The sequence below is a fragment of the Brassica napus genome, chromosome C9, assembly GCF_020379485.1.
Source record: "Brassica napus cultivar Da-Ae chromosome C9, Da-Ae, whole genome shotgun sequence".
In the NCBI taxonomy this organism is placed as follows: domain Eukaryota; kingdom Viridiplantae; phylum Streptophyta; class Magnoliopsida; order Brassicales; family Brassicaceae; genus Brassica; species Brassica napus.
The window spans coordinates 19625647-19643664 of NC_063452.1; the positions used below are offsets into that span (position 1 = coordinate 19625647).

The window sequence follows — 18018 nt, forward strand, 5'->3', positions numbered from 1 at the left end:
TAACAACGTATGAAAATCATAAGTTCATTTTTTTGCTAATAACTATTACCATATTTTTTACAGTAATAAAATAGTCCTGATTTGTAAAACACTTGAACTATAATTAAATAACAATTCATCGCAAACATGCTTCTTATTTTTTTAGTCTTCTTTTGATCTTTTTGCTTTAATTTAACATTGACTAAATTGAAATAAAGATTATAAATTTGATGATAACAATTAGTGGAAATTCTTCACAATTTTTTTTTATCTATAAACGAATATAGTTTCGTGTTTAATAGAAGAAACATGACTTTAATGAATGCTAAATATGAAAGAATATAATAACTTATTTTTTTGTGCTTCGTGCTTCTGTTTTATTTTTTTATTTTTTTTATTATCAAAATTTTGAGCTTTGATTTTAATTATAGATTTGATTATTTTATTAGATGATAGAAACATTTTTTATTTTTGTTCTTTTATTTAAACTTATAATATTTTTTAATAAATGAATGTGTTGACAACAAGACTCTAAAATTCATATAATATGATCCCAAAATAAAGAATTATGTTTTTTGGTATAAAACCGAATAAACCAAAAACCGACGGTATATAAACCGAACCGAACCGAAGTAAATATGGATTTAGAATGGTAGTTATATTTTACTAACCGAAGTACCGAAAAACCAAAAAAACCGAACCGAAACCGAACCGATATCCGGATTGAACACCCTACGTTTCACTATATTAAAGGGATTTTAACCGTTAATATCGATAGAACCCAACAAATATTTATAAACTCAATTACATTATTTTGTATATTTTACATAGATTGTCATTTTCTTACGCACACTCATTCACTTTTCACCAGGAGGGTAATTATGTGTATTATTTAAAATTTCAAAACATGGTATATGCACATAAAAAGATCAACGTTTGATATAATCTTGAAACTTAACCAACTTATATCAATAATTTAATAAAAAAGTTAAAACGGATTAAAGGGGAAACCTCTTTTTTTTTTTTTTTTTTGACAACAATAACTAAAATAAGATACCTAAACCATCCGATTTAGAGAGCCAGACAAACAGAAACTGAGTAAGAGAATAAGTTTATGTGGGCTTCTAAATTTGGGTAGGACTGTATTTTCCATTAATGAGATACATGTATTAGATATTTTCTCCATTTGGTTTTTCTATTTGACATTATTTTTCTCCAATTGGTAAATTAAAGTTGAATCATTGTGGTATAACATGTATTAAATTCGCTAAATTATTAGTAAACTAGGGTAAATCCGCGCTTCGCGCGGGAATTTGATCTATTTTTTTTTAGTTTTAATTATTTAGTTTTATATTTTGTGTATAACCTTATTTTAGTAACTGTCTTTTAATTTTCATTGTCTTTTATCCATTGAATTTATTTGTTGTAAAAGACTCAATATTAGTTTCGTTGGAGTTAAATATTCTAATATATTTGTTATGATTATTAATTAAATTGTGTTCTGTTTTTATTATATTGCTATATATATTTCAATATGTTTGTTTTAGTATAAGCTATTTTATTTTACTTCTACTATTTTTGTTTGTTGTCGGGTTATTTTACATTGCGACTTCCATTGGAATAGGCATATGTATTTTTTATATAAGTATTAAATTATGGGTTACCTATTTATTTTAGTATTTTAAAATATTAACCAATAAACACAATTAATAGTTTATAATTTATCATTATTACCAGCTAAAAATTGCATCGAAAAGGTAAAAATGTATTTTTTTGAAACAATTTTTTTAATATGCAATGCTAATCTTATTTTAAAACAGCGGAAATATTTATTATCGTGATTATTATTTCATGCAATGCTGATCTTATCTCTATATTTTATATTTATTATCATAATTATTATCTCATGCAATGCTAATTTATTCGACAGTTAATCGACTCAAACATGACTGAAACCAGATCACGTAAACATGCATATTTTTAACTATAAATCAGGACTGCTATAAATACTCTCATTGTTTTATAATATATGATATTTTATTTTAATACATACATATTATAAAATTAGCAAAAGTATTACTCAAAATACAATTTAAAATTTTAAATAAATAGTAAAAGTAATTGATTATCTGATAAAGTTAAAGTGTGCATTTCTTTGTCAAACAAAATTGCATTAATACATGGAAACATTGAAACAACCAAAACTCAGTAAAACATGTATTCTGACGATGTTGTTTTGGTGGTATAGAATCTAACCTAATCTGGTTTATCAACTTCAGCGCATGTTCGGTTTATCTATCCCACCGACCGGTTTGGTTAAACTTTGAGAATACACATCTGAACAGCGATGTGTTTGGTCGGCTTTTAGTCAAAGTTGCTCACTTTTCCTATAAAGAAGCAAAGCTCCCACCTTTTCATGGCTTCTTGTTGTTTCCTTGGAGCATCTCCAACCCTTTCCTATATTTACCTCTAAATGCTATAATAGAGTAAAATCAGCTCCAATCTACCTCTATTTCTTCCCCTAAAATAGAGATTGCTATTTTTTCCTCTATATTTAGGGGAAAAAATAGCATTCCTCTATAATAGAGACAAACTTTTTTATTTACAAAATAGTCCTCTAATATTTTATGATTGTAACTAAAATACTTATGTATGAAGAAATACAATTCTTACATATAAAATCACACCTTTTTGGTTACGTACTAATTATTAATTTTTATAACTATAGTTATAATTAAAATAAAAAAATATTATTTATTTAAAAGTCAATTATAATTAAAATAAAATAAAAAATTATTATTTTATTTAAAAGTCAAAGACTTTTTATTTAAATATTAATCAATACAACATATTAATATGGGTTATTACTTGGCCGATGGTATATATCCGAAATGGTCAACAATAGTGCAAACTATTCATGAGCCAGTAGGTCCAAAGAAAAAGTATTTTGCAGCACAACAAGAAGCATGTAGAAAAGATGTAGAACGTGCATTCGGAGTTTTACAATCACGTTTTGCGATTGTGAAAGGACCGGTACGTTTTTGGAAAAAAAAGTACTACATGATATAATGACTACATGTATAATTTTACATAATATGATTATTGAGGATGAGCGTGATCTCGATGCACCGATTGGAATTGGAAGAGAAGCTCCACCTCCGGAAGTCCAAATACCAGATAATGAAGATAACCGATTCCAAGAGTTTCTAAGTCGATTCAGAAAAATCAAAGATAAAGAAGCTCATTTCTCACTTCGTAATGCATTAATTGATCATTTATGGGAAACATTTAGTAATAATGATTGTTAGATAATGGTACTTTGTTTTTTTTTTTTTGTCTAATGTATTTTTGTAATAAAATGTTTAATTTAAATATTTTTGCAATATTATGAAAAAATTTCAAAAAGTATAATGAATGGGTTAATTTTCAACATTTACAAGTTAGAGGTGTAAAATGTAAAATAAAAAAAGAATCTTTCAAGAATATTCATTTTTACAGGAAAAAATAGAGGAATACATTGGAGAGAAACTCATCTCTATTATAGAGTTCCTCTATTATAGAGGAAAAAATAGAGAAATACATTGGAGATGGTCTTAGTCAGATTCTCTTCTCTTCGCCACCCACTAACCTTCCATCTCGATCAGACCCTCTATAACCTTTATTCCCTCAGAATCTGACTTGCTCTTCTCCTTCTACCATGTGGTGTTTTGATTCGTTAGCGGTTTCGCTGAAAGGAAGTATATCTATTATCTGATAGTCAGAGAAATGTATCGGAGGTGAGGCGCTTTCATCGTCGTTGTCTCCGGCTGGTCGTCAATCAAATCTCTCCGGTGAATTTCTTAACTTTCTTAGAAATGAGATTTTAGATTTGAAGGGTTGCAAAATCTTAATCTTTTAGGATGTTAATGCTAATCAAAAACAGAGCTTTAAAGCAAATGGTGACATGGTAAGCACTTCGCCGGCGGCGACGACCTCGAGAATGTTACATTAGAGTATCCAAGAGGAAGACAACTTTAGCTTTAGAGATCCTGCAGGACGTTGACCAAATCCGAAAGAGTTCGATCGTAAAGGAACTGCGAGGATGATGGTAAAAGGATGAATCCTTACCTTTTTATAGGTGAGAATCACCGACTGGATGAATTGTAAGAATCATTGACTGCAAAATCGTGGTTGTAGTGGGCATGAGAAGTTAAGTATTGGTTAATGACGTTCAATTAAGTCGATTGGTATGTGAGATAACAAACTAAGTCCCACATTGGAGAATTAGACAAGGAGTGTCTAATATATAAAGAGATGTCCAACTCTAATGGTACGAGGCCTTTTGGGATGGAAACCAAAAGTAAATCCATGCGGGCCTGCCTCTAAGGCCCAAAGTGGACAATATCGTAGTAATCGGAGAATATAGAGTTGGACAAGAGATTTAACAATCCCAACAATTGGTATCAGAGCGGTTGATGAGAAATCTGCAAAAGACCAATATATCCTTCGAGAGATGAATGGTATCCTATGAGTTAGGAATGAGAGGTGTGTGGCAGAGATCAAGTCAAAAGATTCTGGAAGTCAGTTGTGGGACACGAGATGAATGTGATCCTTAGTTTGAGGGGGAGAATGTGAGATAACAAAATAAGTCCCACATTGGAGAATTAGACAAGGAGTGTCTAATATATAAAGAGATGTTTAACTCTAATAGTATGAGGCCTTTTGGGATGGAAACCAAAAGTAAATCCATGCGGGTCTGCCTTTTAGGTCCAAAGTGGACAATATCTTACTAATCGGAGAATATAGAGTTGGACACGAGATTTAACAATCCCAACATGGTAACGGTTCGAAGGTGAGGAATAGAGACCGAAACGTCACCAACTTGTCGATTACTCACAAAGCGTCGATCGGAATTTCAGAACCGCCATTGTTGAGGGAACGGAAGCAGATCTTTGATGAGCCGATGAACTTAGAAAGATGTAGGCAAGATGGGCATAACATTTGTTTAATTTCGGCCCAGAGAATAGTACAGTTAGCTACTAATTAGAAATTTTGTTGAAAGCCCATTTAAAAAGAAAAAAGAAGACATACGACTTTTAAAGAAAGGATACACGTGGCAACATGAGAATACTCTAATTAGTGACATGGCATCACCAGGAGAGAATTAAGCTCTTCTTTATATAATAAGATATGGTGGTGTCTTGTATTGGTCATTTGACCTATTGGGTGTTATCATATAGCTTTCATTTTTTTTTCATCATAAAGAAACTTGATTAATAATCTGATAACCATCGGGTGACTATGTGTTCATATGGACAAAATAGGGCGACTGACTTTGTGCACCGGTGCAAGATTATCAGCTCTCGTGTTCTGAATCTGAGATACATTTGTGAAATGGAAAGTGGAAAATCTTTCCTTCGTGCGATAAATATCTTCAAAGTATGTTGCATTTTTGGTTCCAAAACCAATTTTACAAACTCAGAAAAATTTATTACAAACGTAATACTAAATTATCGAAGATTTTTCATACATTTCAGTACCCAAATAAATTCTTTAAATTCCGCATGTAGGGGTGATGGATAGGCCTTGTATTTCTAGGTTTAGTTTTGTTAATCATGGAGTTATAATTATATAAATATTTTATAATTTAAATATTCATAAAATAGTTGTTCTTAAAGTGATGTGATGTACATTTAATTCATTTTATATTGGTAAAGTAATAATGTGTTTATATATTAATTACTAATGTTTGTAATCAAATTTACAAATAAAAACTATAAATGTAGCTATAGATTAATGATATTAAAAATGATAATCATCTCAAATAAGATTTTTTAAGTTTTTGTCAAAAAATAGCGCTCAAGAAATAAAATGATCAAAATAGCCATTTTTTTATTTTGAAATTTTTAATTTTAATTTTAATTTTTTTTTAAATTTGAAACTCTATCCCCAAAACTCCACCCCTTAACTCTAAACCCTAAGTCTAGATTAGTTAACCCTAGGATAAAAATACATTTTGACTCTTTAATAAAACTTATTTTGGTCATTTTCTTCATTAAAGACTATTTTTTGTGACAAAAAACTTAAAAATGGCTATCATAGAGAATTTCTCTATTAAAAATACTGTAGCATGTCTATTAAGAGCATCTCCAATGGTTAACTTCATTTTTTTGTTCAAAATTTGAAGTTCTTCAAAAAAATGAAGCAACATTTTTCCAATGGTCTGCTTCATATTTTTCTTCAAAATAGAATATTCTAAGTATATTCTACCACCACTTTATAATTAATTATTAATATCTTATACTTTTTCAAATTTACTAATTTTACCCATCTGTTTTGTTTTAGCATTAATTAGACTCAATTACTATTTATTATAAATTAATAATTATCATATAATACAATTATTACACATAACATAAATAGATAAACAAAAGATTTTATAAAAATCACTAAATACATATATCTCTTAAGTGATTAAAAATGTATTCTTAAACAAAAGAAGAGCTTATTTTATTATAAATTCTTCTAAATCGAACATAATTTTTTTAGAAATCAATAATTTCATATTCTTCGTTATTAACATTCAATTAGATAAAAGTAATAATGTAAAATTTGAAATTAATTGGATGACATTAACACTTTTAATTTGTTTAAATAAAAAATAACAATAAATAAAAATTAAAGACTAGTTTGTAAATAAAAGATTTCATCTTCAAAAAATGAAGAACTAAACAATATTTCTTCAAAATTAAATTCTTCAAAATTTACAATAATATTTTTAGTAACATGATATGAAAATTAAATTTTATATCATCAATAAATTTGTAACTTTTTTCGATACCAAACTAAATCATTAATTTGGATCAAACAATGGTCATTTAACTAGCTCTCCTTCATTTTAGTACTCTTTCTGTTTCTTAATTATTTTTATTTCAAAATATTATTTGTTATTCATATTTCAACGTATTTTTTTTTTTTGCATATTATGTGAACAGTGTTGAGCTTATATATTAAATGATACTTTTTGAAAAGTAACAACTTTTTCAGTTTTTGTGCTTTTAACTAATACAACTTACACATAGATAATAGAGCACTAGGGATACATATTTGGATAGGATATATAATATTGTAAAGTAGGATTTTATAAATAATAAGGAGTTAAAATTATATATATATATATATACTCTTTAAAATTTATTATTTTCAAAAAAATTCGGGGTTGTAGGTTTATAAATAAAAAAGAGTCCACTTCAATTTCAGTCATCTAAGTTTCACTCCTTCATCCCATCTCATCCACATTGTCTCTCTAAACATTAAGATGAAATCCTTAATGAAACTCTTTGCATCGCTGTTACTGTTCGTTTTCTCTTCTCTCCTCTTTGGTATAATTTATATTAAGTTGTCAATATTGCCACTGAATCTTTAGAATCCATATGAAATAGTAGTATTAATATAAAACTACAGTTTCTTATACATCACTTTGGCAGGAGATATCGATGTAGTTGAGTGTTCAAATCAGAATCTTCGCTTTTCCGGTCGAAATAAATTGTTTGTGTTTGGAGATTCTTATGCCGATACTGGAAACACAAAGACTACTGATAAGGGGGCATGGGAATTCCCTTACGGTATCACTTATCCGGGTAAACCCTCTGGCAGATTCTCCGACGGCCATATCTCCACAGATTTTCTAGGTACCTCTCTATTATTTAAGCTTTTCCTTTTGGAGCCTAAAGCTAAAACTTTATCTTCATTATCTAGTTTGTGAGGAAATTCACTTCAGCGTCGCATAAAAAACTTATGAAAGGAAAACACATACTTCCTCTGTTTCAAACTAAATGTCTTTTTGAGGTTTCATAGATAACAAATTTCTATTATCTTCTCTTACCATCTTCCCATGCATATTTATATTTTTAATGAGTTAAATATGTGTTGACAAAAAAAAAATGAGTTAAATATGTATGTCGAATTGTTTGACTGAACACAATTTCATCAATATTCCTTGGTTGTATTGAAACACATGTTTCCTCCATACAGCCAAATTGCTAAGGATAAAGTTACCAGTGACCTACTCCAAGAAAGATGACGTGGATAAGACACGATTACAATACGGAATGAGTTTTGCGTACGGAGGAACAGGAGTGTTCGACACTAAGGTTAATTATCCTAACATGACCGGTCAGATCAATCTTTTTGAGCAACTCCTCGGCAATGTCTACTCTCCATCCGACCTTTCTTCGTCCGTCGCTCTCGTTAGTGTTGCTGGCAACGACTACCTTTATTTCCTTTCCACGCGTTCCCCGGCCGTAAGAAAACACCGACGTTTAATTAATACTTTGAAGCTGACAAAAAAAATTAATACTTTATTTTTCTTGAACAAAAGGTTAGCTAATAAGATTAGAAAATAGTTTTAAAATAGATTTTACTCTATTTATCTTATGAAAATAGAAAAATTAATTGAAATAATCTTTGCCAATTCGTGCGATTGAAGGAAAGTGTCGCTGTTTGTTAATTATTCATAGGATTCTCGTTAAAGATTAATAGATAATTATTTATACATAAGACCATTACGAACAGAATTCACTATCACACATAAGATTATTGTACCATTTAATTTGTAAGATAATTGTATTTAATATGTGTCTAGATTATTGAATGAATGTCAGTTTACTATATCAGGTTTTAGTATTGTTAGAAATATGCTAAATTAGAAATTCACATAAAATGTTATGAAGAAAATTAAAAATAAAAAAAGTGCATGATTTTTACCTATATAATTTAATTTTGTTATGGAGTAAAATACAAACTTGCTTAAGAATGTCAGAAGTATTATTAGGAGATCATATGCTAAATTAGACATACACATAAAATGTCTAGTTCAATTTTATTTATATAATTTTTTTTGTATAACTGAATCTTTTGAACAAAAAAACCTAGATATGCAGTCGGCATATTAATTTTGTATGTGGATTAAAGTGAAAACCTGTTTTTGTCCTTAAGCAAATTTTAACTCTATTGCGTTTCCCAGGCAATCCTATCATTCATCACGCAAGTTGTGAATCAAATCGAGGTGAATTTGAGGCGAATCCACTCCTTGGGAATCAAGAAGATAGCAGTACCATCATTGCAACCGCTAGGGTATATCCCCCACTTTGCAAAGGGCTCCCCACTTATCAAAGCCGCTGTAAACTTTCTGGTAGGACAACACAACAACTTGTTGCATGAAGTAGTGGCCAAGCTCAATAATGAGACCAATCATTCGGCTTTTACCATCATAGATTACAACAATGCCTTCTTGACTGTCATCAATAACAAAGGAGAAATCCCAGGTAACAAAAGTTTACTACAACAACAAAAATTTGTTAATCAAGGAGTATTGCTCATTGGGCCAGAACACAGTATATTGATCTACTCTCCGCTGGCCTCGAAGGTTTAAGATTTTGATCTTTAATACTATCGGTTAATGGAAATGCAGATATTCTGGTGTTTAAAACCCCGTCCATAGAATGTTTTCAAATCGACGTGAATGAGTTCAAGAATTCTACCTTATGTGATGATCCTAGGTCTGCTTTCTTCTGGGATGGACTTCACCCTACCCAGGAAGGGTGGAAATCGGTTTACACGGTTTTAAGAAAAAATATTACCGCAGCTTTGACTTAAGCGTAAAACCATTTATCGAGATCGAAAATAATGAAATGTATTTGACATTTTAAGATTTCTTCTTTCATATGTGTTTGCAGGATTTTAAGTATTCTGTTTTGTGTGGCCTCTCTTGGTCTCTTGTGTGAATGAATAATGACCTTGGCTAATAAAATATTGAAATCTTCCTCACTAGCTAATCTTACAATTCTGAATCAGATCATTGATGAATGTTCAGCTAAAGCGATTACCAAAATATTGGCAAAATAATATAGATACTAATGAAAGCTAAACAACTAGTTAAAAATAAAAAAACCAAACCTTTGAAGTATAAAAACAAAAGAGATCAAAATTATGAATTAACTAGTACATGGTACTAAAATGGTTTTTATTTTTTGTGTGGAACATCACTCAGAAATTAGAATGTAGAATAGATTTACTACGTATCGACCCAATGGACTTCAAGTTGTCGTCACAATTTCTTAGAGCATCTTTATCCCTAAAACCTTAAATGGGGTTCTTAATAATTTTTTAGTAATGAATGTAACTTTAAGAACTTTTGTCAAGAAACTTCTGTTTTGAGTGGTGCAGTAGGAGTTTCTTAACTCAGGGTTTTTAAAAAGAAAAAAATTTACATGGCCATCTGATTCTACAAAACAACCAAATACATCAAGCAACCATAGACCGATCAAAATAATAGCTCCTGAAAATCAATACCAGGAACAAAACTTTATATTATTTTATGTAGTAAACAGAGCACATAAAGCAATCCAGAGCTACTAACCAACTTAAAGCATGGAGCAAACTTGAGAAAAGATTAGATTCAAATATTGTAACTAGATAATACTCCAAGTTAATAGGAATCTTCAGAAAGAAAAAAACGAACCTGAAGGAAGCAATCGGCGCCGTTGAGGATCGGACCATCGAAAAGCCCAGTTTCGGAGATCGCTGGGAGGTCCAGGACGGAATCTCCGATAGCGACGGCAGGACGAGGAATGGAGTTCGAATCAGGCCAAAAGACGCCATAAGGGAGGTTCTGGATAGGGGAGTGGGAGTCTGGAGCAGCATCGACGAAAGACTTGAGCAAAGCCATGGACGAGAGACAGATAGACGTTTGGGGAGAGAAGGTGAGAGGATGGAAGATGGCTGCGAGAGGGAGAGAAGGGGAGAGGATGGAAGACAGACACCTGTCTCAAGAGCCGGTTCTTCTTCCTGTTAAGTAAGATCTGTTTCTTAGATTAATACCTATTTTTTTTTAATTACAAATTAACCTAAGAAACCCTTTAAGAGTCCCTGATAATCCTCTTCTTACAGGTTTCAGTAGAACATGACCGTGACCGTGACCGTGACCGAGACCCTACGCACCATCAGATTGAATGTGTTCAGTGGAGGAGTGAACAAGATCATTTAATAATATGCAAATAGGCATTGCGTATTGACAATAAAGTTCTGGTAACAATAATTTTCCAAAAAAATCACCGTGTGAATGACAAGAGTCATAATTTAGTTTTGCATTTTTTTAACTGATAAATTGAACATATCATGACGTACAAATTAATCGTACTATTAGACCTAGTTGTGACTCTATTGCGTTTCCCAGGCAAATAATTTGTCCAAGGTTTGATTTGTACTATTAGACCTAGTTGTCCATAAATGCTGATAGTCTTATTTAGTTGGTCAAAATCATTACTTGAATGCAGTATTCTCGTAGTTGAGGCAACTTGAGTATGGAGCCACTCGTTTGCTCTTTTTTAACAGAAAAGAAAATTCAAATGGTTAAGCAATCATACGAGAACGTATGCCTTTGTGTTTTATATGTGGTTCTTTTTTCTTTATTCAGCAATTTGCAACATTCCTTCATTATATATCAGACAAAACATTATTCGTCTCAGGAGAAGAAGAAGAAAACAATATCTGATATACAAAACATTATTCGTCTTCAGCAAACTTCTTTGCCTGCCACGGGCAGCATGGATCAATCGAACACCGTGCTGCCGCTTGTATTTGGTCCAGGCTTCTGGCTAACCGCGTCCTGATAACTCCATAGAACCATGTGGCACTGCAACGCTTTTGGAGAACGGATACAACAGAAACTGTGTATGAGATTGTTTTTGACTTGAATGTATAAACCCACTGACATAAACAAAAGCACTGTATCTTAAACCATAAACTCAAAAGTCCTATTTTTTCATGCTCAGCATCAAGCATATGATTATTTTACATATAAACCGAGATGTCTGTCGTCTCTCCCTTTCCACAAATTGTAACAAAACGATGGTACCCCCTAAACAGCAATAAAGAAGAGAAGAACAGACACACTTCATCTCAGATCTCAAGGCAGTCCTTGACACTCTTCTCAAACTTGTCAAGATAAGAGATTGCCTCCATAACTGCATCTGCAATCTTTTTTCTGAAAACAAGTTGAGAGCATTGTGCTCTTTTAGTGACAAGAATAAAATAATTAACATGTTTAGAAGGAAGACTAACCTATCAGAAGGAAGGTTCATATCAATCCCATTCGTCAGAACGATGAGAGAACCAAAGGACCTGTGGCATAAAAGAGCGGAATCAACAGGCCAAATCATTAAGCAACAAGATATTCAAAAAAAAAAAAAAAAAAACTTACTAATATAAATTGAAATTTTACCTAACAAGATCATGTAGTATATTCTCTGCTTCAAGTATGACAGGGTCCTTATCATCTAGTAATGAAGCAGCATTCTTCAGAACAAGCTTGAATGTGCAAACCTGAAAAAGTTCATTCATCTTCATAAAAAAAAAAACACAAACCTCCATCATCACTTGAGAGAATGAAAAGAAAACAAAAGCAGAACCTCCACTCCGGTTTTAGACTGAAAATCGACAAGAGAGCTTCTCTCTTTAGGAACACAATCTCTTGCAGAAGACCTTAACAGGTTCTGAAGGCTCTCCAAATCTTTGTCCGTATAATCAGATTCTCTAGTCGCTTAATGTCGCAAAAAAAAAAAAAAATTAAATTAAATCAAGCAGATGAAATAAATTGAAAATGGAGAAGAGAGTAGTAATTTGTACAGAGAGAAAGGTAAACAGAGCGGAGGCTTTCGCGAGACGCATCAATGGGAGCTAACAAGAACCTGGACGACTTCTTCTTCTGATCTTTCAACCACTCCTTGGGTCCTGCTGCGTTAAACCCACCAACCAATGGATTTTTAAAAAAAAAAATCAAAGAAATGACTAATCGGAGATACAAAATTAGCGCAATTGTGTGTGTGTGTGCGCGTACAGATTCCGAAGGCAAAAGCGGGATCGGTTGGAGAGAGAGTGAAGAGGAGGAGAGAGGCGGAGGAGAGAGAGAGGGCGTCGCGACGTGAGAGAGTGCGTGGATGATCGGAGGAGGTTCGAGCGGAGATTGGTGCTTGGGTTTCAGTGAAGAAAGGTCGGAGAATGGGGATAAGAGCAGCCATAGGCTAGAAAACAATCTTCAAAGATTTGTTAACCCGCCCGCTCCCACGTGATATTTAAACGAAATGGTTTATTTTGGTTGAAACCGGTTTTACCAAAAATGCACTGAATGGTTCTTTTTTTTTTTTTTTCTCTTCACAAAACAAAACATCTTTAGCGCACCACCGGATTAATTAAACCTAATCGCCAATTTCGAGTTTGCTGATTATCTCGTTCCCAATCAATTGTTTTGCAGCTAGTTTTTGGGATCTTCTTTGATTTTGCTCGAAGAAGTATATTAACGGACATGGGATACCAATTCACTCTAATGCTACTCTCATTGTGTAAGCATGCTGATGTTGATGGGTTGGTCACATCCATTGGAATGCATCATCACTCTTAATAGCTCTACTTAGTTTTGCGCCTTAAGGGATATTGTGGTTGTAACAAATCTCAAAACAGGATTCAGAAAAAGGAGTCGTTAATAGAGGGGAGGTGAATATTTTAACTTGTGCGTTTCATTAGAGTTGGGATTTAATAGTTTGTCAAATGTATATAGCAACAGCTGATGATTTTCACTTCTTAACGATATATCAGAGAGGAGATTATCGAGAAGCTGGGAAGAGGTGGTTGGTGCACTCCTGATCGAACATCCTCTGATCTTGCCATGCGTTTAAGAAGTGGTTGGATTCCTTTGCCTTCTGTATTTAATCATAACCATAACACAACTTTACTTCGATTCGAGTATAGAGTTGTGTATTTTCTTCTTCATCATAGAAAAAATACAACTAAGCTCTAAAACAAGTTGATCTTATGATTTCGTTTTTCTTGTCACTTTTATACTTTTGGATCATGAATGTTGAATTAGGGTGTATAGTTGTTTCAGGTTGCGACAACAGATAGCGTGATGGGTTTGCCTACAGAATTGACTGAGAAACTTCTAAGAGGAGCATTGGTGAGCACATAGAAGCCTCTGTCATTCTTTTGATAATTCCTTGTTGTTCTCAGATATTTAGTCATAATATAGTAGTCTCTTTAATATGTCTATTCACTTGTCAGCTTACTATTAGCCAATAGCACTTTGTTCTCAGTTTAAATTGAATACAATCGATGAAAACTGAAAGTGTAAAGCTAAAATAGAACTTCTCACGGACTGTTTTGTTTACGTTCTCTATACAGGTCGGCGGATCCTGCCAGCTCCCTCTCTTGCTCTACACCTGTCTGTGTATTAGTTTGTGATAGGTTAGTTGAAAGACCATCTACATTCCTTCAGGATATTATTTACACACTTCGGTGCTCAATGCTCTCTAGTAGTAATAATTTAAGAACAAAAGAAGAAGTAGTTTGTTACCTGTCATCATCATCTTTACAAGCACCAGACAGAAGAATGTTTACTTGTTTTGGTCTCCAGCTGCTTGCCATAATCTTCAGTTTAGTGGTTGCCTCCGATGTCGCTGTCTGAGGATACATCGTGTTCATGAACACGAGGGGCCTCCATGAGCTCGAATACCCCGCATTCTCCTATCTCCCAGTTTTCACGGTGGACACTGAACTCAAAGGTAAGCTCGGTGGAAGTCACATTTGCTTCTATTTCGAAGGTATACAAGTGCCCTGTTAAAGGCGGAGGTAGAGACAGCTCTCTTGGTCTGCAAGGACCCCGAGACCGCTCTGTTTTTCCATGATGGTAATATATACCGTTATTAAACTCTCATCATCACCAGTATCATCATCAGCCTTACTAACCGGCAAGACGCATGCCTTAAATCTCAAGGATACGGGAAGAGACCTCCTCTCGTTCAACTTCACCATCAAGGAACCTCCAGTAGCTCGGTTAGTGAAGTAGGCAGTGTTGTTTCCATATCTGGTCGGTGATGTAATATTTATAAATGATATAAAGGGGTGGAGATTTTCGTATTAATAGTCAGGAATAAACAAGTTCGGACAATTACAAGAACTAAAAATGCTCGTCTAAACAGTTCGTCTAAACAAGTATCTTTCCATTTTATTGTTTGAGGTCGTCTGGGCCGAGCTCGCCTAGTGGTCGAGGTCGTCCAAGACTTTGTCTGTGATGAAGAGGCGATGTTCTCCTTTTATGTACTTTCTGTACGTTTCTGACCGTTCTTTCAATGAGTCTGGGGTCTTCTATTTATAGTGACGTACATTTTGTCTTCTAGCGAAATCATCAATTGTTGCTTAACGGGCCGTGTCTGAGAAAATCAGGCCAGGCTCGGGAATTGTCGGGAAATAGGGCAACACATTTTTCCTTTTTTTTGTTTGTTTAAGGTTTGGTCGTGGTCTGTGGTGTGGGGTAGAGAGCCTGAGCTTGTTTGAAGGAAGGGTTGTTTGGTCGTGGTCTGTGGTGTGGGGGAAGAGAGGCTGAGCTCCTTTTTTTTTTTTTCTTTTTTTAAAAGGTTTGGTCGTGGTATGTGGTGTGGGGAAGAGAGGCTGAGCTTGTTTGAAGAAAGGGTTGTTTGGTCTTGGTCTGTGGTGTGGGGAAGAGAGGCTGAGCTCGTTTGAAGGAGGAGCTGAGCTTGTCACCGGTGAAAGGCTGAGCTCATCGAAAGAGGGGCTGAGCTGGAGAAGAGCTCGTCAATGGTGGTTCTGAGTTCGTTGGAAGAGGCTGAGCTCGTCGAAGGAGGAGCTGGGTTTGAGAAGAGCTCGTCAATGGAGGTTCCGATTTTGTCTCCTGTCGTCCCGAGTTTATCGACGGCGGCTCCGAGCTCGTCGCTGGTGGCTCTGAGCTCGTTTAATGGCGGCTCCGAGCTCGTCGCTGGTGGCTCTGAGCTCGTTAATGGCGGCTCCGAGCTCGCCTCTTGGCGTCCCAAGATCGTCAATGGCGGCTCCGAGCTCGTCAATGGCGGCTCCAAGCTCGTTGTTGAAGATCCCGAGCTCGTCTCCTGTCGTCCCAAGCTCGTCAATGGCGGCTCCAAGCTCGTTGTTGAAGATCCCACGCTCGTCTCCTGTCGTCCCAAGCTCGTCAATGGTGGCTCCAATTTCGTTGCTGGAGATCCCAAACTTGTCTGATGTTCCGAGCTCATCTGATGCTCTGAGTTTGTTTCCTGTCGTTCCTAGCTCGTCCCTTGGTTCGAGCTTGTCGCTTGCTATCCCGAGCTTGTCGTTTGTCGACGGATCCGTGTCGTGGTGGGGTGGGGTTGAGCTCGTCGTCTTCTGGTTCGAGCTCGTCTCTCATTTAGTTGGTGTTCCTCTTGCTCCTGGTGATAGTGAGTGCGTGGAATACTTCAAAGCGACGAGGGCTCGGGGTTGGACTGAGGTGAGGCGATCGGAGGTTTGGCAGTGCATCCCATTTATTGGCTCAGGTTGAAAATATGAACTTTTTTTTAGTTGATGGGTTAAGTGTGACCGCGGAGCTGCAGCACTGAGAACGGATCTCGTATTTTTCTTTTTTTGCAAATTTTATTAAGTGTGAGCGCGGAGCTGCAACACTGAGAATGGATCTCATATATTTTTTTTGCAAATTTGATTGTGTGAGCGTGGAGCTGCAGCACTGAGAACAGATCTTGTATACTTTTTTTTTGCAAATTCAATTAAGTGTGAGCGCGGAGCTGCAGCACTGAGAACGGATCTCGTATTTTTTTTCAAATTTGATTAAGTGTGAGCGTGGAGCTGCAACACTGAGAACGGATCTCGTATTATTTTTTTTTTTTTTGCAAATTTGATTAAATGTGAGCACGGAGCTGCAGCACTGAGAATGGATCTCGTATTTTTTGCAAATTTGATTGTGTGAGCGCGGAGCTACAGCACTGAGAACGGATCTCATATTTTTATACGTGAGAGATGGTCGTATCCTGATATTTGTTTAAAAAATATAGAATTTTTTTATATAACTAGCTGAGCCTCGTGAGAGGTTGCCTACATACCCCACAGGCGGGGATCAAGCCGACCGTAGTTCACCTTTACAAGGAAAGTAAATGCTTGGATTAAAAGGGCGGATCCTCCTGGAGTCTTATTTTTGGTACATCAGGGGCGCGCCGGTCTTCTCGCTTGCGCCTTCTTCTTAGGTATATTTTTTATATTTTTTTATAGAACTATAATATGCCTGGGCATCTTCTGATCCTTGACTGTTGCGAGCGTGCTTTCCTGTGGAGCGATTGGATGGTTGGCCGCTGATTTGATAATTGGATGCTTTTCTGCTCTTTCCATCTTTGTACGTTTTGTCATAATGCTGTCTAGGTTCGTAGTATTCGTCAGGATCTTTATCTTTCGAAGATGATTTGTTGGTGGCTGCGTGCTTTTTGCTGAATGCAGCTTTATCTTCTTTGATTTCGATGAAAGTTATCGCTCGATGGAGTGCATCTTCCAGAGTCTGTGGTTTATACTTCATGAGCTCTTCTCGGAATGGTGATTCGTGCCAAAGACCGTTTCGGAGTGCGAGGACTGCTGCTTCGTCGAGTACGGTGATGCGAGAAACGATGGCTCTGAACTTGTCGATGTACGAGCGTAGTGTTTTTGTAGGTTCTTGAGTCAGAGTCCATAGGTCGGCATTAGTTGCACTCTGTTGGATAAACAGCGAGTAGTGTTTGAGGAAGGCCGTCGAGAGTTGGTTGTAGTTGTCGATAGAATGGGTTTCAAGGCGTGAGAACCAACCGAGGGCGAGTCCGCTCAAATTTTCCACAAACAATTGACAGAGACCGGCGTTGCATTCTTCTGGTGAGAAATTGGCTCTCCCGGTTGTGATGCTGAAGGCGGTGAGATAATCTCTTGGATAAGATGTTCCGTTGTAAGTCGGGAGTTTGATTTTGTTCTTCTGATGTCGGACAGGGATACTGAGAAGACGAGTTGTAAAAGGTGTATTATGGGTCTCGCGGAGTACACGATCGATCTCTGGTGCTGTGCTGGTTGCCTAATAGACTTCAGAGTTCATGCTTTGCAGCTGAGACGTCATTTCTTCAATGTCTTCGTCTCTGTGTTGGGTCTCCCTGTTGGTGATCTGCGGGAAATTGATGTTTTGAAGATGTTGATCATTTAGATAACTTGGGAGCTGCT

The 18018-nt window shown here is 35.2% G+C and overlaps 2 protein-coding genes and 1 long non-coding RNA gene across 4 annotated transcripts; 1 reads left to right on the top strand and 2 right to left on the bottom strand.

Moving 5' to 3' along the window:
- The first annotated feature begins 6992 nt into the window (after positions 1-6992).
- On the top strand, positions 6993-9786 carry LOC106402702 (GDSL esterase/lipase At5g03610). 2 transcript variants are annotated; one of them, XM_013843490.3, is made up of 5 exons: positions 6993-7314; positions 7423-7649; positions 7993-8261; positions 8984-9284; positions 9431-9786. In XM_013843490.3, the coding sequence occupies exons 1-5, from the start codon at positions 7277-7279 to the stop codon at positions 9613-9615; spliced, it is 1020 nt and encodes a 339-aa protein (XP_013698944.2). In that variant the 5' UTR covers positions 6993-7276; the 3' UTR covers positions 9616-9786. The 2 variants fall into 2 exon arrangements, with proteins under 2 accessions (XP_013698944.2, XP_013698942.2); XM_013843488.3 differs by having other exon boundaries at positions 6995-7340; positions 7446-7649.
- Positions 9787-11733: 1947 nt separating this feature from the next.
- On the bottom strand, positions 11734-13095 carry BNAC09G17020D. The gene is made up of 6 exons (XM_013843109.3): positions 12857-13095; positions 12646-12753; positions 12429-12559; positions 12242-12342; positions 12082-12141; positions 11734-12004 (listed from the first exon to the last, which is right to left on the bottom strand). Exons 1-6 carry the CDS (start codon positions 13035-13037, stop codon positions 11920-11922), a joined length of 666 nt encoding a protein of 221 aa, XP_013698563.2. The 5' UTR covers positions 13038-13095; the 3' UTR covers positions 11734-11919.
- An 898-nt stretch (positions 13096-13993) lies between these two features.
- LOC111198412 lies at positions 13994-14855 on the bottom strand. The gene is made up of 2 exons (XR_007328383.1): positions 14366-14855; positions 13994-14235 (listed from the first exon to the last, which is right to left on the bottom strand). It is a non-coding gene; the product is annotated as an uncharacterized LOC111198412 (long non-coding RNA).
- Between the last annotated feature and the right edge of the window lie 3163 nt (positions 14856-18018).